General features: G+C 37.7%; 1 protein-coding gene across 1 annotated transcript in view; it reads right to left on the minus strand.

Moving 5' to 3' along the window:
* MOCOS (molybdenum cofactor sulfurase) overlaps positions 1–24,440 on the minus strand; it is a 208,252-nt gene that overhangs the window by 68,664 nt on the left and 115,148 nt on the right. Inside the window, exon 5 of the mRNA XM_041408136.1 lies at positions 16,613–16,689. Coding sequence (XP_041264070.1) covers positions 16,613–16,689 — 77 coding nt within the window. The remainder of the gene's footprint in view (positions 1–16,612; positions 16,690–24,440) is intronic.

Here is a 24,440-nt window from a genome sequence, read left to right on the forward strand (position 1 = left end):
GTTAGAAATGGGGGTGTGCATTCTATTCCTATCTGTTAGAGGTGGGGCAGCTCCACAGTCCAAGATGTAGTGGAGTGAGTCTAGTGAAGGATTACAACTATGAATAAGGGACTACACCATCTCTAATATGAGGAGAAGCTGAGTGAGATGGAACTGTTCAGTCTGGAGAATAGATATTTCAGGTGATGATCTTGATATGCATAAATACCCAAAGGGAAGGTTGTAAAGAAGATGAAGCCAGGCTCTTCTGAGTGGTGCCCAGTGACAGGAAAAAAGACAATGGGCACAAACTGAACAAGAGGAAATTCCACATAAACACCAGAAAAAACTTGCCAGAAAGCATTCAGCCTTGAACTGGGAGAGCTCTTTTTCTTCATTCCATTGAGCAAAACATTTGGGCCCCCTCTGTGGGCCTAGAAGAGACATATGGACTCATTCAAGCAAAAAGGCCTGCCTATTTATGCTGCTGGTTTAGTTTTTCAGTGATATATTAATTCTTCTCTTATATGGACACAGTGACTAACAGTTTTAATAACCTGTGAGCAGCCAGACTTGATTATGACTTTCTTCATTTTATTATAAAATTCAGTCTCTTTGAAGGGTAAAGAGGGTTTCTACACAACTGCTCAAGAAATGAAATTCCTATTATATATGAAATTCTAACATATTAAGAAGTAGTTCTGATTTGAATTGCAAATATAAAGTGATGCAATTCCTGTGAAGTGAAAATTTTCAAAAATCACCACAAAGTTAATGTCCATGAACAAACATCTTCTCAGTGTCTTAGAAACAGGTTTTAAGGAAGTAGTTGCTGGAGTTCCTGAAGATGTAGAACTCACTGTACTAGAGAAGTGTCTTTCCACCAAGTACCTTCTGAGCGATGTAACTGAAAAACTCACCATGTTGGTTAGCTCTGACTTCTGAAAACTTCTAAAGTAAAAAACTCCACATCTCATTATTTGACAGCATTTAACAAGATGTATAAAAAATAGCATCTTTAAAAATACAAGAAAACCTATAACAAATATTTTTATTTTCTAGGTACACAATCCACATTTTCTAGGTACAAAATCAATGACATTTCTTTGAAAAACAAAATCCCAAAAGCTCAGAAATGGCACATTTCCAAAAGGGGTTTAAATTTCATAAAAATGAAATGTCAGAGAATAATTTGGTTAGTAAATACATTGCTGTCCAATACATCTGCAAGCAAAGGCTGTATCAATGTTATCAAGGAGCTTTGCAGAAGACTTAGCCCTTTCTAGAGTTACTTTTCTGAGATTTGGTAGACCTTCAGTTGGCCTCAACAAATAGAAGGAAAAATCAGTTTCAGAATTTAGCAGTTGAAGTGATGGTCTACAATTCCTTGGGAATGTGCCTTGTCACAAACCATCATGGGTTCTGCTTGAGGGACAAGGAAGACTACTGTCAACTTTATCTTCCTGACTATTGTCAACTTTTCTGTAGTCTATGAGGCTCATAAAATAGAAACAAAGCTCATATGTGAGCTCGTAGGGACTTCACATGAGCTTCCTGGAGGGAGGGAATCACCAGTGTAAGACACCAGTTCATAACATTTCATGTGGCCCTTGAGAATTTTCCACATTTACTGGAAGTATAGCTTCAGTGAACAGAGGTTGCTTGGACACCTAAATTCATTATTGCCGACTTAAAAGGGAAGGTTTATAAAGGGATTTCTGGAGGAAAACATTTGTAGGTCCCATTAAAGCTAGGAAAAGAAAAATCTGAGACTAATAAAACTTCTTCCTTTTCAGAGAAGTCCTCCCGTATGATGAACTATAGAGTAACTATAGAGTCTATTTTCTGGTTAAATCTTCTGGTAAAATCTTCTCATAAAGATCTGTAGGCTATAGATAAGTGGATATAAACTATGCTAGCTCCAAGGGTATATAAATTGTAATAAATCCTGCACAGCGTTAAAATAAAGGTGCCCTAATCCCATTTGTTCTTATTCTTTAAATTCAATACTAAGCACAGGTCACCCAGACTTGCATTCCACCTGAATCAGCTAATCAGCTCATGAAATCCATCCTGAGCTTTATTATTTAGTTTGTTATTTATACATTCATGTACTCAAATAAGTAGTAACATATTCAAAGTATCATGAAACCTTGGTGTTGAGCAGGCTTAATCAAGATTTGAATACCTGATTAATTTAACATTATTCGAAGGAGGCTGTTATAATTTACCTGCAATACGATAGTATGGTAAATTCAAAAATTTCTGCTACTGCTAATCAAGTTACATTGATATACTAATAATTAATAAGACCAGAGGAAAAGGAACCCAACAGTAAGAACAGACACAACAAATTCTCCATAAAGGTAGTGCCAGAGGTTCCAGCAATAGGAAGATGAATCTCAGCACTTCTCACTACTTAAAAGTAATGTCAGCCTTTACCATCAGACAGTGGTAACAAGGCCTAGTGCTGTCCTCAGCAACCTCTGCTTGAACATTTTCTCCAAGGGCCTTACAAAATTTAAATGCTTATTCCATCACCACTAGCTGCTAGACACAGAAAACTAACAAAATCTGCTGAAAAATCAATCCACTGATCACAGACTGTTGATGCACATCTCCAAAATATCTGCCCAGTAAAAAAACCCACATCCACACAGACTAATACAAATCAGGCAATGCTTATTCCTATTGTTTTTCCCAAACATGCACCCTTCATCCCCAGAAATACAGGACCCACAGAGTTATTAAAACCTGCCATTTTATATGCTTTATGCCACTCCTACCTACCCTCTCACAAACATCAGTAGATCCAATCCAGGTATCTCAGACTATATCCATTCTGTTTCAAGGATGCAGAGAAAGCAAGTAAGGAGACAGAAACTCAACAGCTCATCTGGGTGAAAGAAATCCTGCAGCAACTTAAGAGAACACTTCTGCTAGGTAAGTGATTTGGGGAAAGTTGGGATAAGGAGTGCAAAGCAGCCCTTTTGTCAGATATATGAACTCACCATTCTTCCCTATGCCTGGTTTGTCTATTGTTTTTTTCTGGTTTTGTTTTGTTTGGGATTTTTTTTGTCTGTTTTGTGTTTCATTTTTGGGGGATTTTTTAAGTATGTAGTGTTACACTGGCTTTTCAGTAGAAGGAAAGAATTGATGATGTTGCCAATCTTTTAATTTTCTTCCCCTTGGTCCCTCAGGCCTCAGTTCCCTTTAAAATTTGAGCCCAGGAAAATCTTGCAAAAATTGCTCCTAACTTCCTTCTGATGTGATTATAAGTCACAAACACAAAAAGGTAGTCAAAGATTGTTAGCAGGGAGAATGGCAAGCAATCTATAAGTGTCTCTTCTACCCCGTGCTGTAAAGCAGATCTGGATGCTTTCTTTAAATCTCAAGGCATTAACATTGCTTCATAGCCATTCTGCCAGTTTCATTAATTGCACTTCTATTCCAATCATTTCATAAGCGGACTGTACTTATAATCTGGCTATTTATCCTAATGTTTGATGTTTCTGAGTCACATAAATACATTATGTTTGAATGCAGAGAAGTACTTTGCATGACAAATTTGAGATTTCTGCCGGAAATGTTTGACTGAAATTTATTTTTGCTATCCGTAGGGAATAAGCCTCTGCTTTATTTGATTGTTATTCACATTTTGGTAATCGCATTACGAACCTCTACAAAGAAATGAAATGGCAATGTGCCTTTTTTTTCCCTCTAAGAGCAAATGTCTCCCTCCCCCTTCCAGATGCACAGACCTTGAAAAGGCATTAGAAAATTAAAAAGCCAACAGAAATAAAATAACGTATCTATGCTTGAATATTCATTAAAATACGACACTGCTTAGTCACTGCTTGCCATTTGGATGATGTAGGGTGCTTAGGCAAGCTTAATGAAACAATGGGAATTCAGTCTTGTTTTTACAGGGTGGGTGGGGACTTCAGTGGACAGATTCCTAATGGCGCTCAGCTGTACTAATTCCATTAATATTTTTAGGTCATAAATCACCTTACATCAGTTGGTGATCTGACTTTATGTTGTAAATAAGACTTCAGCGAAATAGTAATAGATCTCATTTCTGGGCATTATTCAGATCCATCCTGATATTTCTCATTCTCTCCAGCAGCTGCTCTATCTACAATGCTTTATACTAAAGTGCACATGTTTTGTCTAATGGAGTTTTTTGCCCTTGATGTTGTTTGCCCTTTGTTACTGTGGTATTACATATGCTCTACTCTCCCAGAAACTTCTAGCAGCTCCCACACTGGCAAAAAATTTACCACACTTTATCTCATTCTGTCTATCCATTATCAAACATCACAAGCACAAGAAAGGATGACAAAAAAACATCTTTGGGTACTAAAACCCATGAGCCAAATTTATTTCTTGTTTCACCTCACAAATTGCAGCAGTCTGTTAATAGTGTCCCCCACTGCTTTTAGATTTTATGAGCATCAAATCACAGCAAGTTTTTTTTATCTGGAATTTGATGAAAAAAAACAACAACAAAAAAAAAATAGAACAAACAAAATAATGCTGCCTCTACTCTTACACTATTTAACATCAATTTTATGATTGGAATGTACTTCCTGCCCCTTAGCATCCTTTGTTCTGTTATACTGCCCTGAAACTCCTACTGCCTGTGCTTCCACCAGCTAACCAGCAGGAAACCTCATCTTCTGTACTTGGAAAAAACAGGAAGACAAGTTGTGGTGGAATGGAGACCCAGAAGAACACACAGCCTCTCATCCCAAGCACAGCTGCTCTGCTGAACCAGATGTGCCTGTGCTCAGGGTGAAGAGGAAGGAACTGCAGAACACCATGGGCATGTTTTCAAGCACTGACCCGGCACCTCAGGCTCAGTCCTACCACAGGACGGCATGTGGCAGACGTAGGTCCTTGTAAGACATCACCTCGCAATAGTGTCTCACACAGTTGTACAGAAATAAGGGGGGAGACTTAGGGTTTTATTTTATTTATACACATAAAACAGTGAGGGAGAAATATAAGATAAATTATAATTATATCCTTTTTTCAATTTGATAACTTTCTGTGCTGGACGCAGCCATTGGCCTGATGCCTTTATCCCCCGATTAGCTGACAAGAGATGCTCTTCCTCAGCTCTCTCCAACCACAACTCAGGAAGCCATCCACATACTCTTCTCACAATACCTTATGCTAAACATACAGCATGACTTGAGATCTTTCATGTTGGACAGTGAAATAATTTGGAGACCAGTCAAAGCCAGTCCTTTGAAAATCGCCACTTATATTTTAGTTGGTTGCAATGTAAAAGATAAAACAGTTCCAAATCACACACAATATAGACACACAAAATTACCTATATAGAACTGGTATTTTACAGGAGCAAAAATCTCAGAACATAATGAACAAGTTATGGTTTCTTCTCAAAATCTCATGATGTGGGGTCAAATCATGCACCCCTTAATGGGGTTGCTCAAGTTACAGTGAGGCTGATTCAACCTTTTGCATTGTCCGTATGGGATGGATGTACAGACATATTTAGTTTGCTTAGCTGATACTTCTTGAGAAGGGTAAGAATTTCTTCCAGACTTGCTACCAATGCAATGTCCACTAGTCATGTAGTGTGTCTTAATGCCAAAGACAGTTAAGTGGCTTAGTAATTTAATAAAAGTGATTAATAGAAACATGTAAACTCATTTAATTGAGTAATCATTATCTTCACATTATGTTTCTCACAATTAAACTTGCACAATCCAAACATCCAATGCATGTGGATGCATTACCCGCATCAAGAAAAAGATATTCTGGAGTTTGAACTTCATTGTTTTCCTTAATAATTGGATGTACCCAGCATTTTGACTGCCCAGATCAACACTGCCTTTTGGCTAGCTCAAGGCCCTCTCATCGATCTTTTGCACACATGGTAAATTATTCAGACAACAGCAGCTTGCAGACCCCAAATCCTTTTAATGTTATTGTTCTTATTGAATCAAGTGGCATTGGAACAATTGGATTGTCCTCATAGTTTCTTTTCCTGTTTCTACCCCCTGCTTCTTGAACACTGGTCTAATTCTGCTGGTGACTTTCTTCTAAGAATAGCAAATACCCTATAGAACAGCAAGAACAGGAAGCATTATGGGAATGCTTCAAACATGGCAAACACTATGAAACCAAAGATATGCCGGAAAACACAGAGATTTGTGTTCTGCTGAACAGGGTTTTAAGTCCATACAGGCTTCCACTGTATGCCACTGATTATTTTAGTCTCCATTCATTTGAGCACTCATTTGTGCTGCTGCTTATTGCTGAGCACCCTCCAATTCAGTGGATGTTCTTGTGTGGTAAGGCAATCAGGACTGCATTACACATTTTAGATTATAAGAGACATCTGATTTATAGGGTGGCACTTAAGTATTTTCCACATTATTCTCTAAGATAGTCCATGGAACTTCTGTTCTCCACCCATACTATGTTAATATAAAATTACCAGAGGTCTCTGCTGCCTTTGGACCTTACTCATATTTTTTAGGTACTATTGACATAAAATTCAAGCCTATGCTTTGCAGCCTCTTTCAGCCTATGCAGCACGCTGGTTACAGAAAACAAGACAGAAGTTGCAAACTCTGGCACCCACAGCCCTAACAAGGACTGTGAATTCAAGCATTCAGCTGTAGGGCTTTGTGATTTTTATTTGTGGAGACAGAGGTGGGTGAAATTTCAGTTGGCAGGTTGGGCTGCCACCTGCCTGAGCTCAGAGTAGGTACACTGACTATTCAGCCTGTAGACATCAACTCTGGCCAAGATTTGGGGGGGAGGTTGGTGGGGGGAGTGTGTCTGGAAACAGAAATCTCTTAATCATTTAATCAGCAGTGATGATGGTGAATTAGCAGATTGTGCAAACCAGAGCCTAAGTAAAATCTGAGTTTCATGTCTCTCTAGAAGACCTTATTTGTCTGAAAATAAAAATAAAAAGTAGATATTATCACACAAGACAATAAAAACAATGGAGAAGAAAGAAATTACAACAAAAAAAATTTAATTATATTTGTTCCAATTGAAACTGGGTTGAAAAAATAGTTGAAGACATCTCCATCAACAGACGTGATACCATTTCCAAAACCCTACAAAAACAGCAACAACGAAACTTCCACTAATGTCAAGAGCGAAAAAGGGAAAAATAAAAGTAAAAAATTTAAAAAAGGTGACTGGAAGCACCCTGAAAAGGCACTGGCCTGTTGTTTTCAGTTGCCTTGTATAACAATTTTTGGTATATTTCAGAAAGCAAATTACCCACCCTTGGGCCCTGACCCTCTACTAATTAGAAGCTGAGTTTCACAACTTAACATATAGCCACAAGAAGGAAAAGAAATAATTTTTGTGATTATGTGAACTGAACTATATTGAAAAAAAACCCCTTTCAAGGCAGACTTCCACCTCCCTCCCAAAACAGGCTCAAACACAAATGTGTGAGCACCCAACCTACCCCGATGTCTACTCATTCACCTAGAATCAGTTTTCTCAAATTTGTCTTTATACAGTATAGAAGGAAGATCATACCACTGTAGAGTGTTGCCAAAATTTATGAAAACTTTTTTTTATAAATAAAACCAGCTCAATAATTCTGATCCCCAGCCTCACTCTCTAATTTCTGGGATAAAGTTCTTTTAAGGTGTGAACTAGCCATGTCCAAGGAGTGAAATGACCTAATTGTTATGGGTCTGTACTCTGAAGATGTCTGTCAAACCCACCTGTAGATAACATCTTTTCAAGAAACATCTCCAAAGATTTAGGGATAGCTGGCATCAACTACCATGTCTCTACTAACATCCATAAACTATGGCAGTTTATATTATAGAATCATAGAACCATTAATGTTGAAAAAAAGTCTTCAAGGCTGAGTCCAACCATTAACCCATCACTGCCAAATTCACCACCAAACCACGTCCCTAAGCACCACACCTAAGCCTTTGCTGAATACTTCCAGGGACAGTGATTCCAAAACTTCCCTAAGCAGCCTGTTGAAATGCTTGAACATCATGACTGAAATAGTGAGTTGTGCTGCTGGACACTCAGAAGCAAATAGATTTTTTTTTTTTCCTTAAAGGTTTTGTCAGTGTAGTTATGGTAGCAAAGTCCTCCTAACATAAAGATGGTTCACACCCCCTCCTGTGACAATACTCAACTTAGTTTACTTGGGGAAACAACTAAGAGAAGGAGAAAGGAGGGAAAAACATCCGAAAATATTTTCCCAGCTACTACAGAATTGCCACAATTGCAATTAAAGCAGCTTACAAATGGAGATTCTTGGCCCAGTAAAGTGTTCCTTTCACGGAAATTAGGATGTGGATGAAAATGGGGGAATAGGGGGCATGATATGGATGAGCAGATGTGTGGATCTCAAATCTGGTATTAGGCAGGTACACACGGAGTCCTGAAAGCATAACAGAGCTAAAATGGCATTACAAATGCATATAAACTTAGAGTAATATAAAATTAATTCTTGTAGGATTGTAGCACACAAACATCCAAAGCAGGTTCACCATGATGAGTAGGTTCAGAGAATAGGGACATTTTACTTGAATAAAGCAAATCTGAAAAAATTCACTTATCTGAGCACCTCAGATAAGACCTTTAAATACATTTTATCAGTAGTGATTGTGAGAAAATGTACCTACTCCAGCTGGAATAATGAGATGCTACTTAGTGTCTTGAATCCACAGGTTACCCAAAAAGGCAAAGGCTAATTTTGAAATATTAAAGACCTTTTGTTGGGGCCATTTAATCAATCATCTGTGTCTTTTCCGTTCTGCTTTTGCACCTCTGCAAGGCTACGCCTGCCCCAAGGTATGTGACTGTCTCCTGGGGGGATAGCAAGGCTGGACTGCAGAAGCTGCCAGATGCATTCCCAGGGGTTCCTTGAGGGTCTAAGCCCAACGGGGACTTGCTGGTAGCTCTGTGTAGCTTTGCGTGAGTCTTGCTCCATCCTGACAGCCTCTAAGTGTTTAAACCACAACTAGAGCAGGTAGCGCACAAGAGCTGAACCCTTATCTAGAATGGCTCTATTGAGAGCCATCAACAACTGGGCAAAGGTGACAGCTGAGGCAGATCTTTATTGAAAAAATAAACTGTGAGTGTAGAGCAAGCATTAGGCATGAAACCAGTCCCGGTAGGCAAAACAGCTCTCCCAATTATACCCTGTGGTTTCCTTCTTTCTGTTTTATATTGACTGAATCAAAATCAGCGCAGACTGACGACAATTATTATGTGATTTGCAATTAGTCCTGTTCATCTATAATGGATCATAAACTCCTTTTCTCTGATATGCACATCTCTCCTAAATAAAGCTTGCTTGTTCAATGGGAAGTAACATTAGCAAGAAAATAGGAAAATTTTATTTTGCCATTATTGATTTTGTATCTGTTGATACACTACTTAACACTTTTTCCCAAATAATAAATTTAATACTGCAGCACATCCAAAAGCTTCAAAGTAGCCATTTCCATATTAGCATGTGTTTCCTTCAGAGATGTAAGAAATGGCATTGTAGGACCTGAGGAGGAGAATGCCAGTTAACAATTTGCCAGTAGATGTCTCTGCTAAACACACTGAAGGGAAAATACTCAGTTTGCAACTCCAGTGAAATGCAAGTGGAAGTTTGCATACTTCAGCTGAAGAGCAGGGTAGGACCAACTAGATCATTAGTCCTTTTTGAAGACTGCTTTTACACAGTCACAATAAAAATGGCATTTGCTTAAAACTCAGTGACTTCCAACTAAGTTAAATATTGTATTTGTCTCCTGATATTATCCACTGAGTAAGGGGACTCAAGAAAAGCTAAGTTTATGCATTAACATTCTTGACAGAGATAATAAGTGTAGAGTCTTCTAGAAAAATATTTTTTTATCATTTAAATACTAACTTTGTGAAAACAAGAAGTTCTTCCTACTTCCAACAGAGAACTTCTTTATTAAATATTTTTGCCTCAAACTAAAAAAAAAAAAAACATTACATGGAAAAAAAAATTTAGTTTTAGGCTGAAGTAGTGCAATGCATGGTAGAATAATTATGTCCCTGATGGAAAATATTCAGAGGGTCTCATATCTTCTTTACATCTATATGTTATTTGGCAATGGTCTTATTTGCAAAAGCAGAGCTTCTAAGCAAAGAAACTAAGATTAGTTTCTCATAATTGGCACTTGCTGTTAACATACAGCATGATTTTCTGATTAATAATGAAAAAAAAAAACTCAAAAGGCACAGATCAGCTGGAAAAGCATCTGCTTAAAATACACACACATAATTAGGAGAGGACGTCAAACAGACTTGATTACATATTTCATGGGTATGTGTCAAAGACTGTAAAGCATTTGACTTAACCCCAGGGTGACTTCAAGAGGATTTAATCTGTCTAGTGTTTGTGATTAGCACCATATAATCTGGATCTGCTGAACAAGTGGAGTTTTACACGATATGCAAATTTCATTTCGCTTTAATTTAGCCCCTTTAGATTTAGCATAAAATCTCTGTGTTGCATGAAGGGCTGAAACAGCTGGATCCAGTTAGCTGGGAAATTAAAAATGTACTAAAAGAAATAAGGTAATCCTTGCCATGGTAGCCAGCACACACTAGAGTGGGACCCTGAGACCTCTGAGGGATGGCTGAAGGGAGCACCAGTAACACCAGCCAGACCATTTCCACAAACACCAAAACACTGATCCTTCTCTAGTCCCAGTGTGCTCTAGTTTTTCATAAAACTGAATTATTTCACCACCATGTCAAGGTTTGTTTTCCAGGTTCATGTTAGTAAGAAAATCGTTCACCTTATCAGTAAAAGAATGTTTTCTAGCACCCACTAGATAACATTTTATTTCCTTGTTAGTATATCAAGATGCGGCAAAAAATAATTAGCAATATATTACCTTGTTTAAAATGAAATGGAATTAATTTATTTGTAATTTAATTCGCCATTCCCTTCCAGGTTTTAGTTGGAACTATACAGAGACAATTCTTGAATATCTCATATGCATGTTTTAAGAATACAGCTGAACAAGACGTTTTTTCCCCATTTCAAAAGGGTATTCTAAGAATAACAAGGTCCCTCGCCTAATCTATCACTTGAGGCACCAAAAAATTCTTTGGAAGATCTGCACCCAAGTCTAAAAACTGTCACTTCTGCTTTGAAAAAGATGGTTTCATAGGACTTTATCTCTTAGCAGTGATAATGACAACTTTGTAATGAAAATCACAAGTCCTTCATGGCCTAACTCTATCTGACACAGAAAATGATCTTGGGAAAAAGTTATTACAGACAGAAAGTACTTCTTATCCAAGCTATCCTTTGGCCATATGTAGGCAATGCTGCATCATTGCACTGCAATGAGTAGATCTGTTCCATTACACTTGACTGCTGCTAATATTCCTATGGCTTTTCTTGAAGACTTGGTCTTATTGTCTCTCAGTGGGGGGTACAGCAATTTCTCCTGCTTTATTTCCTGGAAGTGATGGATTTCACCATGCTACCTTAGGCAGAATTTGGAACAGATTTTGTATCTACGGTATAAAAAGTAGCCCCCATCTATCAATCTAAACTTGCCTTCCAAACATATTGTATGTGCTTGGCTGTACTTCCAGGTAGTTGCACAAGACTGCCTCACCTCCTTGCTCATTTTATAATACTGCCTCTGTAATTGTTTTAATTTCATCCATAGCCATTAGTAAATGCACGCTCACTTAAGCCTGTTCTTCCTAATAAATTAACCACAACCACGGTCCCAAGAATGGCTTCTTTTGATGCAAAAGAACCAGCTGAGCTTTCTTTCCTCCTAATCTGCTATAACCAGACATTTGAAAATTAAAACCACCACAGACTTCTGAAATCAGATGTATGCACACTTTCTTCGTATAAGACATCTTTTTTTTTACCATAACAGGCACATTTGCACCAAGGAGACAGATTTTTTTTTTCTTTTGCAGTATAGTTTGCTGTCAGACTGTGAGCCTTTCCCCTTCAGAGAAAGCAACATCTACCTGAATAAACCTGGATTTGAAGCATGAAATATATGTTGGAAATCAGAAATCACTCCTAGAGTAATGGAGAGATAAAAGTTTCCCAAATGCAAAACCTCCCCTCAGGGTTCTTCCAGAACATTTCCTGCTATGCTTTACTGGTTTATTTCAGCCACAGGAAATGTAGAACCTGCCCTGCTCAAAAGAAGCTGCAGATCTGAGGGAAGCAAAAAAATCCCAAAACACTATTTCCACCTTAACTAATCTGGTAGTTCAGCTTTCTAGTCCCAAAGGGATCATTAGCAGTAAACTTATATAAAATTAAAGAAATGCCCTATACCACACTAAGCTCATCATTTAAGCTCCTTTAATAGACAAAGAAAAGAGCTGATATTGCTGGCTTTAACTCCTCTCATTCTAAATTTCAAAAAATTCAGAGGGATCAGGCTGGTGAAGTCACTGTCTGTTCCACTGATTTCAGTGAGACTCAAAATATTAGCTGAGACCTCAGTGTTGACAGCAAGATAAGGTAAATACCATCCAGCGGTTAAATGCAGATCTGAAAACATATTTGGTTACCTAACTCCCTGCTCCCCTCTTAAAGATTACTATTTATGTGATTTCATAAATATCATGTAAATTTTGTGGCCAAGGAAAGGAACTCAAGTATCCCAATTCCTCGCCTATCTCCCAGCCATTATACCAGACTTTTCACGGCCCCATTGACTTCAATGGAAGCATTCAGCAGTGTCCACACAGATGAAACACAAGTAAAAGTCCTCACAGTGAAACCTAATCTCATATTGCAAATCTAAAAGGGAACAAGTGCAGGTGATTTCTCTGTAGAGCTTCTGACTCATCAGTAGGCCATGGCTTAGTTTTACAGCAACCATCTGATGCAAAGGAGGAAACCCGACTTTGTTATTATAATATCACATGTAGAAAGAAAGTTACACACACTTGCAAAATATTTAGACTGTATAGTTGGTATTCATATTAGTGAACCCCAAATCCATTAAAACTATGAATGAAAGCAGCACTAAGGATGAAAGCAGTAAAATACACAAGCAACATGGTGCAAGTTTAGTTGAGGTGACCGGACAAGAGTAGGATGAAGCCGCAAACTCTACACAAAAGAAATCCCAGAAATCCATGACAATCTTATTTAGAACATTGTTTTTTTCTCGCCCCTGAACTGGATGATTTATATAAACTTGAGTGTTTAAACACAACACACCTGTGCAGTACCATTACATGCAGGCTGCCAAACATCCCATCACTGACTGCAACCACACCTTGATAAAGCAGAGCAAAACACAACAAAAGTTCCAAAGAGCAAGTTAAAAAACTAAGTTACCGTCACAATTTAACATCCTGCACTACATTTTGCTTTGGCTGTTTTGTTGTACAATTGTCTTTATGAAAGCCAAAATAACCTTTATTCTGTAACAACCAATCAAGCATCTGGTGAATTAGAAGCAACTTTCAATTCATCATCCTTAGGAGACTTAGTCTGTATTTTAAAATTTCTTCCCATACATATTATATTTTCTTCTGAAGTGAATTAATGTTTTCCGAACAGACATTATAATCAAAGTAAACCTTATAACAATAACGCACAAATGATGTGACTTAGTTTCATTTTTAAAGCAGATGAAAATTTACTAATAAAACTACATACCATAAACCATAAGTGTAAAAATCTTATTGATGTAAGACCTCTGGGAATGGTTTAAATACACAGGCACATCATTATGAAATTCTGGCAGGAAATATGCCTTATTCTAAATGGTAGTTGAGACAGGTCAAGGAAGTATTCAGATGATATCAGAGTCGGAAACTGATCTGTATGTTTCACAACACTGACTAACACCAAAACTCTGAGTTACTTTCCATTAGTGATTTTCTTCCCTATCTTCAATAATTACACCAGAATAATCCAGATAGAGCACATCCCTAAAGAACTTCAGCACTGCTTTTATTACACATTAGGACACGATTAATAACAACAACACTTTGTTTATTTTGCTTGTTTCTACTCTAGTCTATTTCCAACCCAGAATGAGAATCATTGTTTGTGTTTGGGGAGCGCAAAGCAAGTGCTCCAGTAGATACAGCAAAGTGAGATTCAAAAGTGATTCACATTTGACAGTGCATTTTGCCACTGAAAACTCCGACAGTTGAAGTGGAAGAAATATGTATAAAGAAGCTTAAAACAAATCAGCAGCCCTTCTGGATCACAAAGTCCTTCTACAGCATGCAATGGCTTTGTTGTATACACCCAAGTGCTAATAATCTCTGTTCAAAAGGAATACTGTGCCTTTGACAGAAATTAAATAATCTGCAAAACTCCATGTTGTCAATGACATTCAGGGGAGAAAAGGATGGTGAGAGGAAATGGCAACTGCAAATCCCTGAATCTCTTGTTGCATCAGTTGTGCCAGGAACATTCAATGCCTACACAAATTGAAGAGCAGAGCCCCCAAAACCTTTGTTTCACAGCCAGCACAGAAGAGCCAAGAGACCTGATATGGCTAAGCCACCCTTCACATCAGCTTTGAAAAGTTGACACATAAAAATGCATTATATGATGGGAAAAATCCAAACATGACTGTAGTTGGGCTACATTCTACTATTGTCTTTAAGTGGCTTGTTTAATTTCCCTTCTGTATGATTAAATTGTAATTAACAAAAACATGTTACATGGAAATTTTTCTACTTACATGCATATACATGTAAGCATAATCACAAAGGTTTTAGCATGAACATGCTGCAAGGTCCTACTTATCTGGAATAAGAGCTCAATTCATCTTGGTTCATGGAAAATGGTCTAGGACCAGCCCAACTTTGCAGAAAATTCTTGGATCATGTGGTGATTAAAATCCTTTACAGAATTCCATTTTTTCTTCCACTATGGATTTCTCCAATCTCTTATATCTGTACAGAGGCAGTGCTGGCACTTCTGGCTTTTCAATGTGGCACTCCAGAATTTGACCAGAGACTACTGAAGTACCTAGACTATAACAGCAGCCCTGAAGTTTTAAAATTACAGTATTTGTCAAAACCATTTTTTATTTAATTTTTCAATTTTCTCCTCTCCAATATAGGTTTCTTCTTGTTTACTCTTTCAGTCAATGTTTTCCCATCTTTCTACATTTTAGCACTGTGGGAAAAAATGTTTTTAAGTGTTTAAAATATAAATATTCCTAAATTTTTTATTTTCATTCTTTATAAAAAATTGTAAGTATGAAAATTTGAGCCAGTTCATATTTTGGACAACTGAAAGATCTCAACACTATTTTTTCATGCCTCTCTTCTACCATGTCATCCACTGATACTCACTTTATTCAGTTTCAGGGCTGAGTGTTCCCCTCAGTTTAGTATTAAGAGATTTTTCAATTGTTAAGCTAAAATAGGTAGGAATAACAGGTTAAGATGGACGAAAAATGCAACAGAAGAGGTGCTATCATAAAATCTCACATTCATGGCAGGCAATGCTCCACATTAAACCAAAGCCCTCTTTACAAGTGAACATGTTTTTTTAAGATTGCACATATTTGAGAAGCATTTTGTACTACAAGAACATATACTAAAGGCTCGTTACTGATCCCTGGTCTCCATGTTGAGCAACATAAAATAAAACATCCTTACTTGTTGGGCTTAGTCAGACTATTGATGTGGATGAAAACTGCTATTGATTTCCACATGAACTAGACCTGAAGCTTCTAACAGAATACTCCTCACAGAAGCCTTGCACTGGGAGAAGAAACCAGAGCCCCTCAGATAAATCATGACAATAAACCTCCACAGACCACTAGCTGAAATTATACTAACCTGAAAAGTACATAGCCAATGTCTCTCTGGACTCAAACGTCTTTTACATCATGATGTACTTTATGACTTTATGTAGGAAATCGAAGAGTGCACTGGAGAAGGGAGGTTCAGACAATTACGCATTGAGTAATGCACGTATCTGATCAAGAAACCCATTTCAGGAACGTCCTTTGCTAACCTGGTACATTCTACATGTAGAAACATACCATGGTACATCTGCACAGCCTGTGGTGCAAGCCTCCCTGGCCAGGCGTCATATCCTGCCCTGTTCAGGAGAGTCCCTGACCCATGGCAGCAAACACAGAGAGACTGTGCTTTTGGGGTGCTGAGCCAGACAAGCAGCAGTCTATCCCAGAGGGAATGTGCCTTCTCACGACACATGAATATCACCCTTCACCTACAGCTTCTGGCTTGAAGATCAGCTTGAAGTTTTATTTGGGACTTCAGTTTTAGCTACACATCAAGGGCTTCAAAGGTTGATTGAAACAGTCAGAGTTACTCAGCTACTTTCTAGTGTTACTTTCCTATTGCATCTTTGAGAGTGTCAGGCAAATGAGATGTACTCAAATCTTGCATATCCAGAACAGTCTGGATCCTTTCTTTCCTTTCAAACCAGGCCCCAATAATCCAACAGGGAGCATGCGAACAAGCCAGTTACACTGAAGTCTCATCTTCACAATGATGAACACAGATAGTAAAACTAGAAAGAAAAATTAAGCCAGAGCCATAAGAAATATGATCAGACCTGTGCCCTGAGCATAAATCCAGAAATGCAGTCTTCAGTATTAGAGCTATATTAACTGACCTGTGAGTTTTTCCAGAACATCAAATCCGTGTTTCAGAGCAATGATATCAAGAAAAGAGACTGTACCATCTTCAAACCTAAAGAATGAAATAAATGAGCACAGTAAATACAACATGCAGCTATGGTACAGATTTTAAATATATTTTAGTAGTTACTATTTTTATATTCAGTGAATCGAACTTGCAGAATGGGAACTCTTCCTTTAGGGATTCATCTCCCAGTCTTCTAGTGTCCTGTGGCAGAAAAATATGTTCTTCAAAGCAACAGAGGTTCATATAAATAGTTGCTTGCACATAGAAAGATAGAATTTTCTTTTACATAGATTAACTATGTACTAACCTACATTAAAGTAATGGTTAACAGTTATATGTCACGAGCTAATGGCACAATCCTAAGTTACCTTCTGAGAATTTAGGGAATAGGTGAGAAGACAGGTGGAGACTTGTGTTCATTCCCCCACCCCCAATGTAATTACACAGTTGAGTTAGAAGGCTCCAGTAATCCGGTGCAAAGAGGAATCAGACAAAGAGATCACTAACAAATCTCCCTCTGTGTGCCTTTCCTGGAAATTAATTTTTAACTGATCTGCCACAAGAGCATTATACAAGGATGGGGGGAGCGGTGCATCCCCTACCATAATCTTTTAAAGGAAACACCAAACAGAAGCAAAACCACCGGATTTTATGAACTACTGCAGCCATTCCCATAGTCCAAGAGGAGAAAGTGAAGCTCCAAGGTGAGAATGTACTCAGGAATTGATGCACAAAAGTATTCAAGGGACCAGAAGGGACACCAGGAAAGCATCAAAATGTTTCATTTAGGCTTTGTGGGCACCACAGTCCACAAGAAGTTTTAAGGAGAAATTATTAATTTTGCTTCACCCCAAAGAAGAATGCAGAATAATGCAACTGATGCAGTCAGAACTCTACAGAATTCAATACTTTGCAAGGCTGAACCTGGGGTCACAGCAAGTCTCTCAGGAAGGAGCTATGCCCCAAACTGTAACAATTACTGCTGGAAATGAACCCACCCCAAATCTCATGGTTCTAGTTTAAAGTTAAACTCCAACCATGAGGATGAGACATCCAGAGGGACCTGGTGTTCCTTGGATCTTTCTCAGAAAGATCAGATGATACCTACATTGAAGAATTAGTGGACAAGGTGGAACGTAAGACACACTCTCTTGGGCAAAAATACTTTAAATACATGTTTTTCACCAGAAAAGAGAAGATTACTATAGCTATGATATTTTATTAAAAATCCTTTCCTAGGATTTTTCCCTCCTGAGAACTGAGGGCCTCAGGAAAGAAATGTAAACAATAACTATCTTCTGCTGTGGAATGCAACAGGTGCATCTTCCATTGGTCCATGTGGATTGTTTTCCATTGATGACCAATCACAGCCACCTGTGCCAAGGCTGTGAGCAGTCACAAGCTTTTTGTTATGCATTCTATTCTATTCCTGTTCTTTGTAGCCTTCTGATCATCTTTTCTCTCTGTTCTTTTAGTATAGTTTTAATGTAGTATTTTAGTATAATATATAAGATAATAAATCAGCCTTCTGAGAAAATGGAGTCAAGCCTCATGTCTCCACACATGGGGTGTTCGCCTCAACAGATTACATTTTCTTTCCTGGGTGCATAATTTTTCAAAATGCATGTTAAAACCTCTTGGTGCCACAAGTATGTCTTGTGAAAAGGCTCAAATTTTAAAAATGTCATATATCAAATGCTTTTATTTTAATAAAATAAACATCAATAGAATAATATAATAGCTCTCACTTCTATCATAACTTTTCTTCCTATTTTATTTTTCTACAGTTATCAAATATTTCCAAGACTGCAGGTGACATCAGCAGGTAAAGAACATCTTAACCTTCCAAAAATCTTTGGTAAAGGGCCACACAAAAAAATCCCAAAAAACAAGAGTATTGTGTATATATGATAATACGTTCCGCTGCAACAAAAGAAGATAGAGGCAGCAAATAATTATAAACCATGTGATAAGAGAAAAGTAGTGCACTGCTACAAGGATGAATGATCCAAAAGAAATCACTTATGTTCACATATTTTAACATAACATAGACCAAAGAATCCATCCTAGAAATGTCTGAATCTTCCCTACTAATTAATAATAATTGATCTTGAACTTTAGAGAAGAATTCTTGTTGGTTGTCAGCGATGAAATGTAAATGGCCATTTGTGATTTGAAAGAGACTTAACACCAGGAATATTATCAAAGAGACCTGTGGACCAGTATCTGAGGGAAGCATTACTCTATCAAAAAACCCATAAAAAATGTGGGAGGATGAGCAAGAAAAGATAAGGCAGAGGCTAACAGTTGTTTTGGAATTGAGTACAGAAACCTTTTGCACTGGTTGCAGAAGAGGTCACAGCCATCCCACACGTCTGCCAAGGAGAGATTAGAGAGAAGATCTGTGAGGGGGAACTGTCCTGCTCTGCTCCATTACTCACAGTGGCCAGCAAAGCAAACAAAACACTGGGAACTGGACCAGAGCAGAGAGACACTGGCACTGAGCTCATCAAGGAGACTGCACAATCCCCAACAACTTTATCACTATCATAGTGATAAAACTGTAGAAAAGCACTTGAAAGGGCAACAAAGGTGCCACCCTAGATGGTCAAAGACATCTGAGTTGTATCCATAACAATAGGGGAGGGAACAATTGTATTTTGGTTTACCAGATTTGATTATTAACTAAGCAGAAAATTGCAGTACATCCCGTGCTACACAATAGGAGATATGCATGGACCATGTCTTCTAAGATCTTAAATATTTTTTATGAAAATAGTTCAGAGCTTAGGAATCTTCACTGAAAAAAAAAATAAAAATAGGCAAGTAAACAGAGTTGTAGGCTTTTGGTCAAACCTTATGGTCCAGAACAGCCCAATTGTTGTGGTACGATAGGCATCCTGCATTTAGTCTTTCTGTATCACAAAAAAAAAAAAAAAAAAAAAAAAAAAAAAAAAAAAAAAAAAAAAAAAAAAAAAGCCTCCATGACAAGAACCAGAAGCCACAGAAGAAATTAAAATTATGCTAAACATATTTGTTCAAAGATATGGGCAAGGGTCTCTTTCTTCAATTTAGACATGGACTATTTTTTAAAATTTCTCTCTTCTATTCTGTTTGTTCATATGGCCCCCTCTATTCCTACATTACCAGCTTCCTTGTTCTGATTAACAAAGCACAAATATGTTGTTATTCCTGTAATATGTATATTTACACTACTTCCAGTGCAATTGACTCTCATGTATCTTTCAGATTTAGTGAATACCTGATGTGCTACTTCATGTCAGAATTTTCAGGAATAATGTATCAATTCTGATATTTAGCACATTAAGCCTTAAGTACTATAGCAGTAGTGCCACAGAAAACATGATGCTATGAAGGGCAGCTGTTCCCTTCTTGGGACACAAAGAGCTGTCCCTCAGAATATTTAACCATATTTGAGATTGAGAGGAAACATGTTCCTTGAACTGCAAAACACTGGTTTCAATGGCTGTTTTTCTGTTTGGTGCAATTGATGCTTCAAATAAGCTGTTTCCCCACTCAGTGGCAGTTGCAGCATTAGAATAATCAGTTCAGGATGAAGTTCATTTGAATGCTGGTCTAGAAGCCACTTCCTGAAGTAATCAAGATTTTGCAGCTGATGATGTATAAAGGATACTTACAAAGGCTAATACTGCGGAATACCAACCCAAGGAACAAGAAGCTTACCTCTCTTATCTAGTTCTTATTATAATTGATCTCACTTAATCACGTCTGGGATGAGCTCTGTTGCTTAGCTGATTGTGTTTGTGAAGCGCTAATAGCATTTCACATCCAATTGCTATCTGACAACTGACTAAGCAACTTGTGGCATAACAAAGAACAGAACAGCATGCCTAACATCTGTCCAGGAGTTATGAAGCTGATGAACTGCTCTCCCTTTCCAAGTTACACAAAAACTCTGATTTTAGACACAAAAATTTTTGAGTCACAAGAGAAAAGTATTGCTTTACAGCGAGCAGTCCTACCTTTAGGGTCTTCCTAGGGATGGAGATGGGCTAGTCTTTCTTTGAATCTTTATTCAACTGGTTGTTATGACATTTCTCTGTTACACTTCTGCATATAAACGGTATTTTCTAAAGTCACCATCCCACACTTCAGGGCAACTGAAATACAGAAGAAAACTGTGACATCTTGGGCAGTTTCAATACATTCTGCCCTTAGCCAGGGCACCTTTACACAGAAATATGATGACAAGAATTCTGGCCTGGACAGATGTGATTGGAAATAAAATGCTGAAGAGCTAAAAAAATGCCTTCATGTTTGAAAATAGGACTTAGAGAAAATTTCTTGGAAGGCAAAATTATTACAATTATTACCCTGGAGTTGTACACCACTGACTTAAGACTTCAGAAATTCCCTCAAGACCAATCAACCAATGCTGAGGTGGTGAAATATCTTTCATAATATAAGCTATTCTGCATCTAAGAAGTATACAAGGGCTGACTTTTAGGTGTTTTGGGTGGAAGCATCTGCTTCCAGATTGGGAATGCTGACTTGTTTAGCAGGCAGATGAGTGATTTAGTTGTTTGAGGTTTTTGTTTTTTTTTGTTTTGTTTTTTTTTTTTTTTTTTTTTTTTTTTTTTTTTTTTTTTTTTTTGGTTTTTTTTTGTTTTGGGCTTTTTTCAATTTATTTGTGCAGATAAAGTAAATCCAGATGTACAGACATTCTATCTGTGCATAGAACCACAGACTCATAGACTACCATGTTAGAGGGAACCTCAAGAATCATCTAGTCCAACCTTTCTTTGCAAAAGCACGGTCTAGACAAGATGGCACATTTTGTGCAGCTAAATCTTAAAAGTGTGCAATGTTGGGGAATCCACCACTTCCCTGAGAAGATTATTCCAATGGCTGATTGTTTTCATTGGGAATGTCCAGTCAGAATCTCCTCAGGAGTAACTTGCACCCATTATCCCCCATATTTCCCATGTGATTCCTTGAATAAAAGGGAGTTTCCATCTTCTGTGCAGCCACACTTTAAATACTGGAATATGGTGATAAGGTTTTCCTTCTAAAATCTAAATCACTTGTCTTACTAGTCATCTTCAGCATGCTCAGCAAGATCCCAAACTCCACAATATTGTGATCACAAAACCATTGCTAACCGAGATATAGATGAAAGGAGTTTTTCTTGGTTTGTGTGTGGCAAATCCAGGAGTGCCTCTTTCCTGGCAGGCACAGCTACCATATGTATAAGGAAGTGGTTCTCCACACATTTCCAAAACTTGATAAATGATATGTTAGCTATTGTTTGTTCTTCCAATAAATGTTTAGGCTGTTGAAGTCACCCATAAGAACAGAGTTCTTGGTGATTTGATGCTTGCTTAGGTGACCCAAATATTGCTTTATTGGCTTTACTGCCTTGGTTTGGAGATCAATAGCAGATGCCTCCTGTAAGATCCTCTTCGGAGATGACCCCAGTGATCTTGAGCCAGAGGCATTAGATAAGGCTTCCATAATCACTGTACTTGACTTCTGTCCATTCAAGGCTCTCTTTGACTTAGAGTGTGACTCCTCCTCCTCCTCTTCTTCCCTGCCTGTCTTTACAAAAGAGCCTTTAACTATCTATTACAATCCTCTGCTCATGCCAGTTGTCCCACCATGTTTAAGTTATTCCTATATCATAACTTTCTGACTGAGCATGGAGCTCCAGTTCCTCCTGTCTGTTTCCCGGGCTGCATGCACTGATATGTATACACTTGGTAGTTGGTGTTCTAGTTCTCACCTTGGGAGGCAGCTAAGGAACATTTCTATATGTGCAGTTCCTATCCAGAATGCAGGCCAGAGCACTGAAACTTTGATAAAAATCCCATCACAAGGTCAAAAATAATCCTGCTCATTTGAGAGTATTGCTGAGTCAATGCAAAGTGCAACGGAGGAGCACGGGGGGAACATCACTGTCAGCCAGCTGCCATTCTCCCTTACACCGGGGTAATGACTCCATTCAGGTCAAATGAACAGAAGTCATTCCCGAGTTTCTAAAGCAGGTAAAAGAGAAACCAAATCCACAGAGAATGCATATTTCTTGAATAAGCTGCTTTTATTTTCTTTTTTTTTTCTTTTTTTTTAAACCCTTCTCAAGAGTGGAGCTGTCCTTTGAAGTGAGATGTTACATGAGTTCCTTTCATCTTTTCAATTCATTTATTTTCATCTAATTAAAAAATACAACAATACAGAGAGGTTCTTGATATGCATTTAAAAGTAGTTCATTCAGATGCTATTTTTCAACTCTAAGAGATACTCCATATCATCACCACATGAAACATCTGTCCTGGCAAATTCAATTTTTACATTTTATATATTTTCATGTTTATTCTAAAGTGACATTTTCTGGTATTACAACAGCACCAAGGGTATACAGTACGAAGATCATGGCTGCAGGAACAGACTGGTTTCAGTTATATTCATGTTCTTAACATAATTAAAAAAAGTAATAAAAAAAGTAATTGCCATCTCTGATATTAGCAGGGGAACAGATTTTAATTGGTCTCACTGCTTTACAACATCAAAACCCAACATTTGCAGAAGGACCGAAATTTGTTTTGCTTTTCTTTAATTCATAATATATCATTACTAGGCTACGGAACCTTTAGGGCCCTGCTCTGCTCTTTAGAACTTTTATCAACTCCTCCCAAGACAAAGTTCTCAGGTACTTTTCCTGGGTATTTATGTGTCTTCAGAGGACAGGATTCCCTTTGCCTGGCTTTGTCTCCCACAAGTGATACTCTTCATTTTTAGCAATTTACTAGTTGACAGTATTACTCACTTTCTTAACCAGGGGAAATCCTGGTCACATTAATACTAAGAACTGAACTTTAAGGCAGCATCTCCCCAGACCAATCATTTGTTTGTGGACTTTTTCATCCTCTACTAGTAAAATCTTTGGAACGTGACATGATCCACAGATGACTAATCTCAGTTACACACTCCATTTTGAGTAAATATCTTTGTTTCACACAGTGAATGCCATTGAAGCAAGTAAATAAAATTAGGAGGTAGCCTGTTGTTACAGACACATATGCTACCATTAAACCATTCTTTCATAATTGTCTAACATTTGTGTAATTGCCTGCACAGGAGCATACTACAGAAAGCGAAGAATTTAAATGGTAGGAGGGCAGTAATAAATGTTGGACCTCTGAATAATACACCTATCTCACCACTTCAGCAGCTCCTTTTTACTTCTGTTAGTGGCACATTACACAATCATGAACAGTGATTTTTCTTATACAATGAAAGGAGATCCAGTGCCCTAAAATCAGCCACTTGTAGAGGAGAAAACTGAATTAATAAATCAATCCATTTATATTTTTCAAATGTCTCTGTGCATCTCTCCCTTACGTACAATTTGATAAACTCCTAGCTGGTAACTTTGCTCACTATATATATATATATATATATATATATATATCTATATCTATATCTATATCTATATCTATATATATATCTCTAGAAAAATCTTCCCCATTTGCACTGAAAAGATTAGCAATCCTTAAGCGTGTTACTCAAATTGGTCTGAGCGACACAGTGATTTTGTGGATTATCAGCTCTTCAGAGCTCTGAAACAATGAATAAATTATATCTCAGGGATAACATACTCCCCCGCCAACCCCTACAAGGACCCTCCAAAGTAAAATAATGACAAAACTATTTTCTTTTTCCCCCACTAGAAGTCATTGGCCACAAAACAACCAATGCACTGCATGTCACAGGTCAAAAGTTCCCTTCCAAGTTCACAAAATGGGCCAATATATTTT

The sequence above is a fragment of the Onychostruthus taczanowskii genome, unplaced genomic scaffold (genome assembly GCF_017590055.1).
Source record: "Onychostruthus taczanowskii isolate IOZ18803 unplaced genomic scaffold, ASM1759005v1 scaffold29, whole genome shotgun sequence".
Lineage (NCBI taxonomy): Eukaryota > Metazoa > Chordata > Aves > Passeriformes > Passeridae > Onychostruthus > Onychostruthus taczanowskii.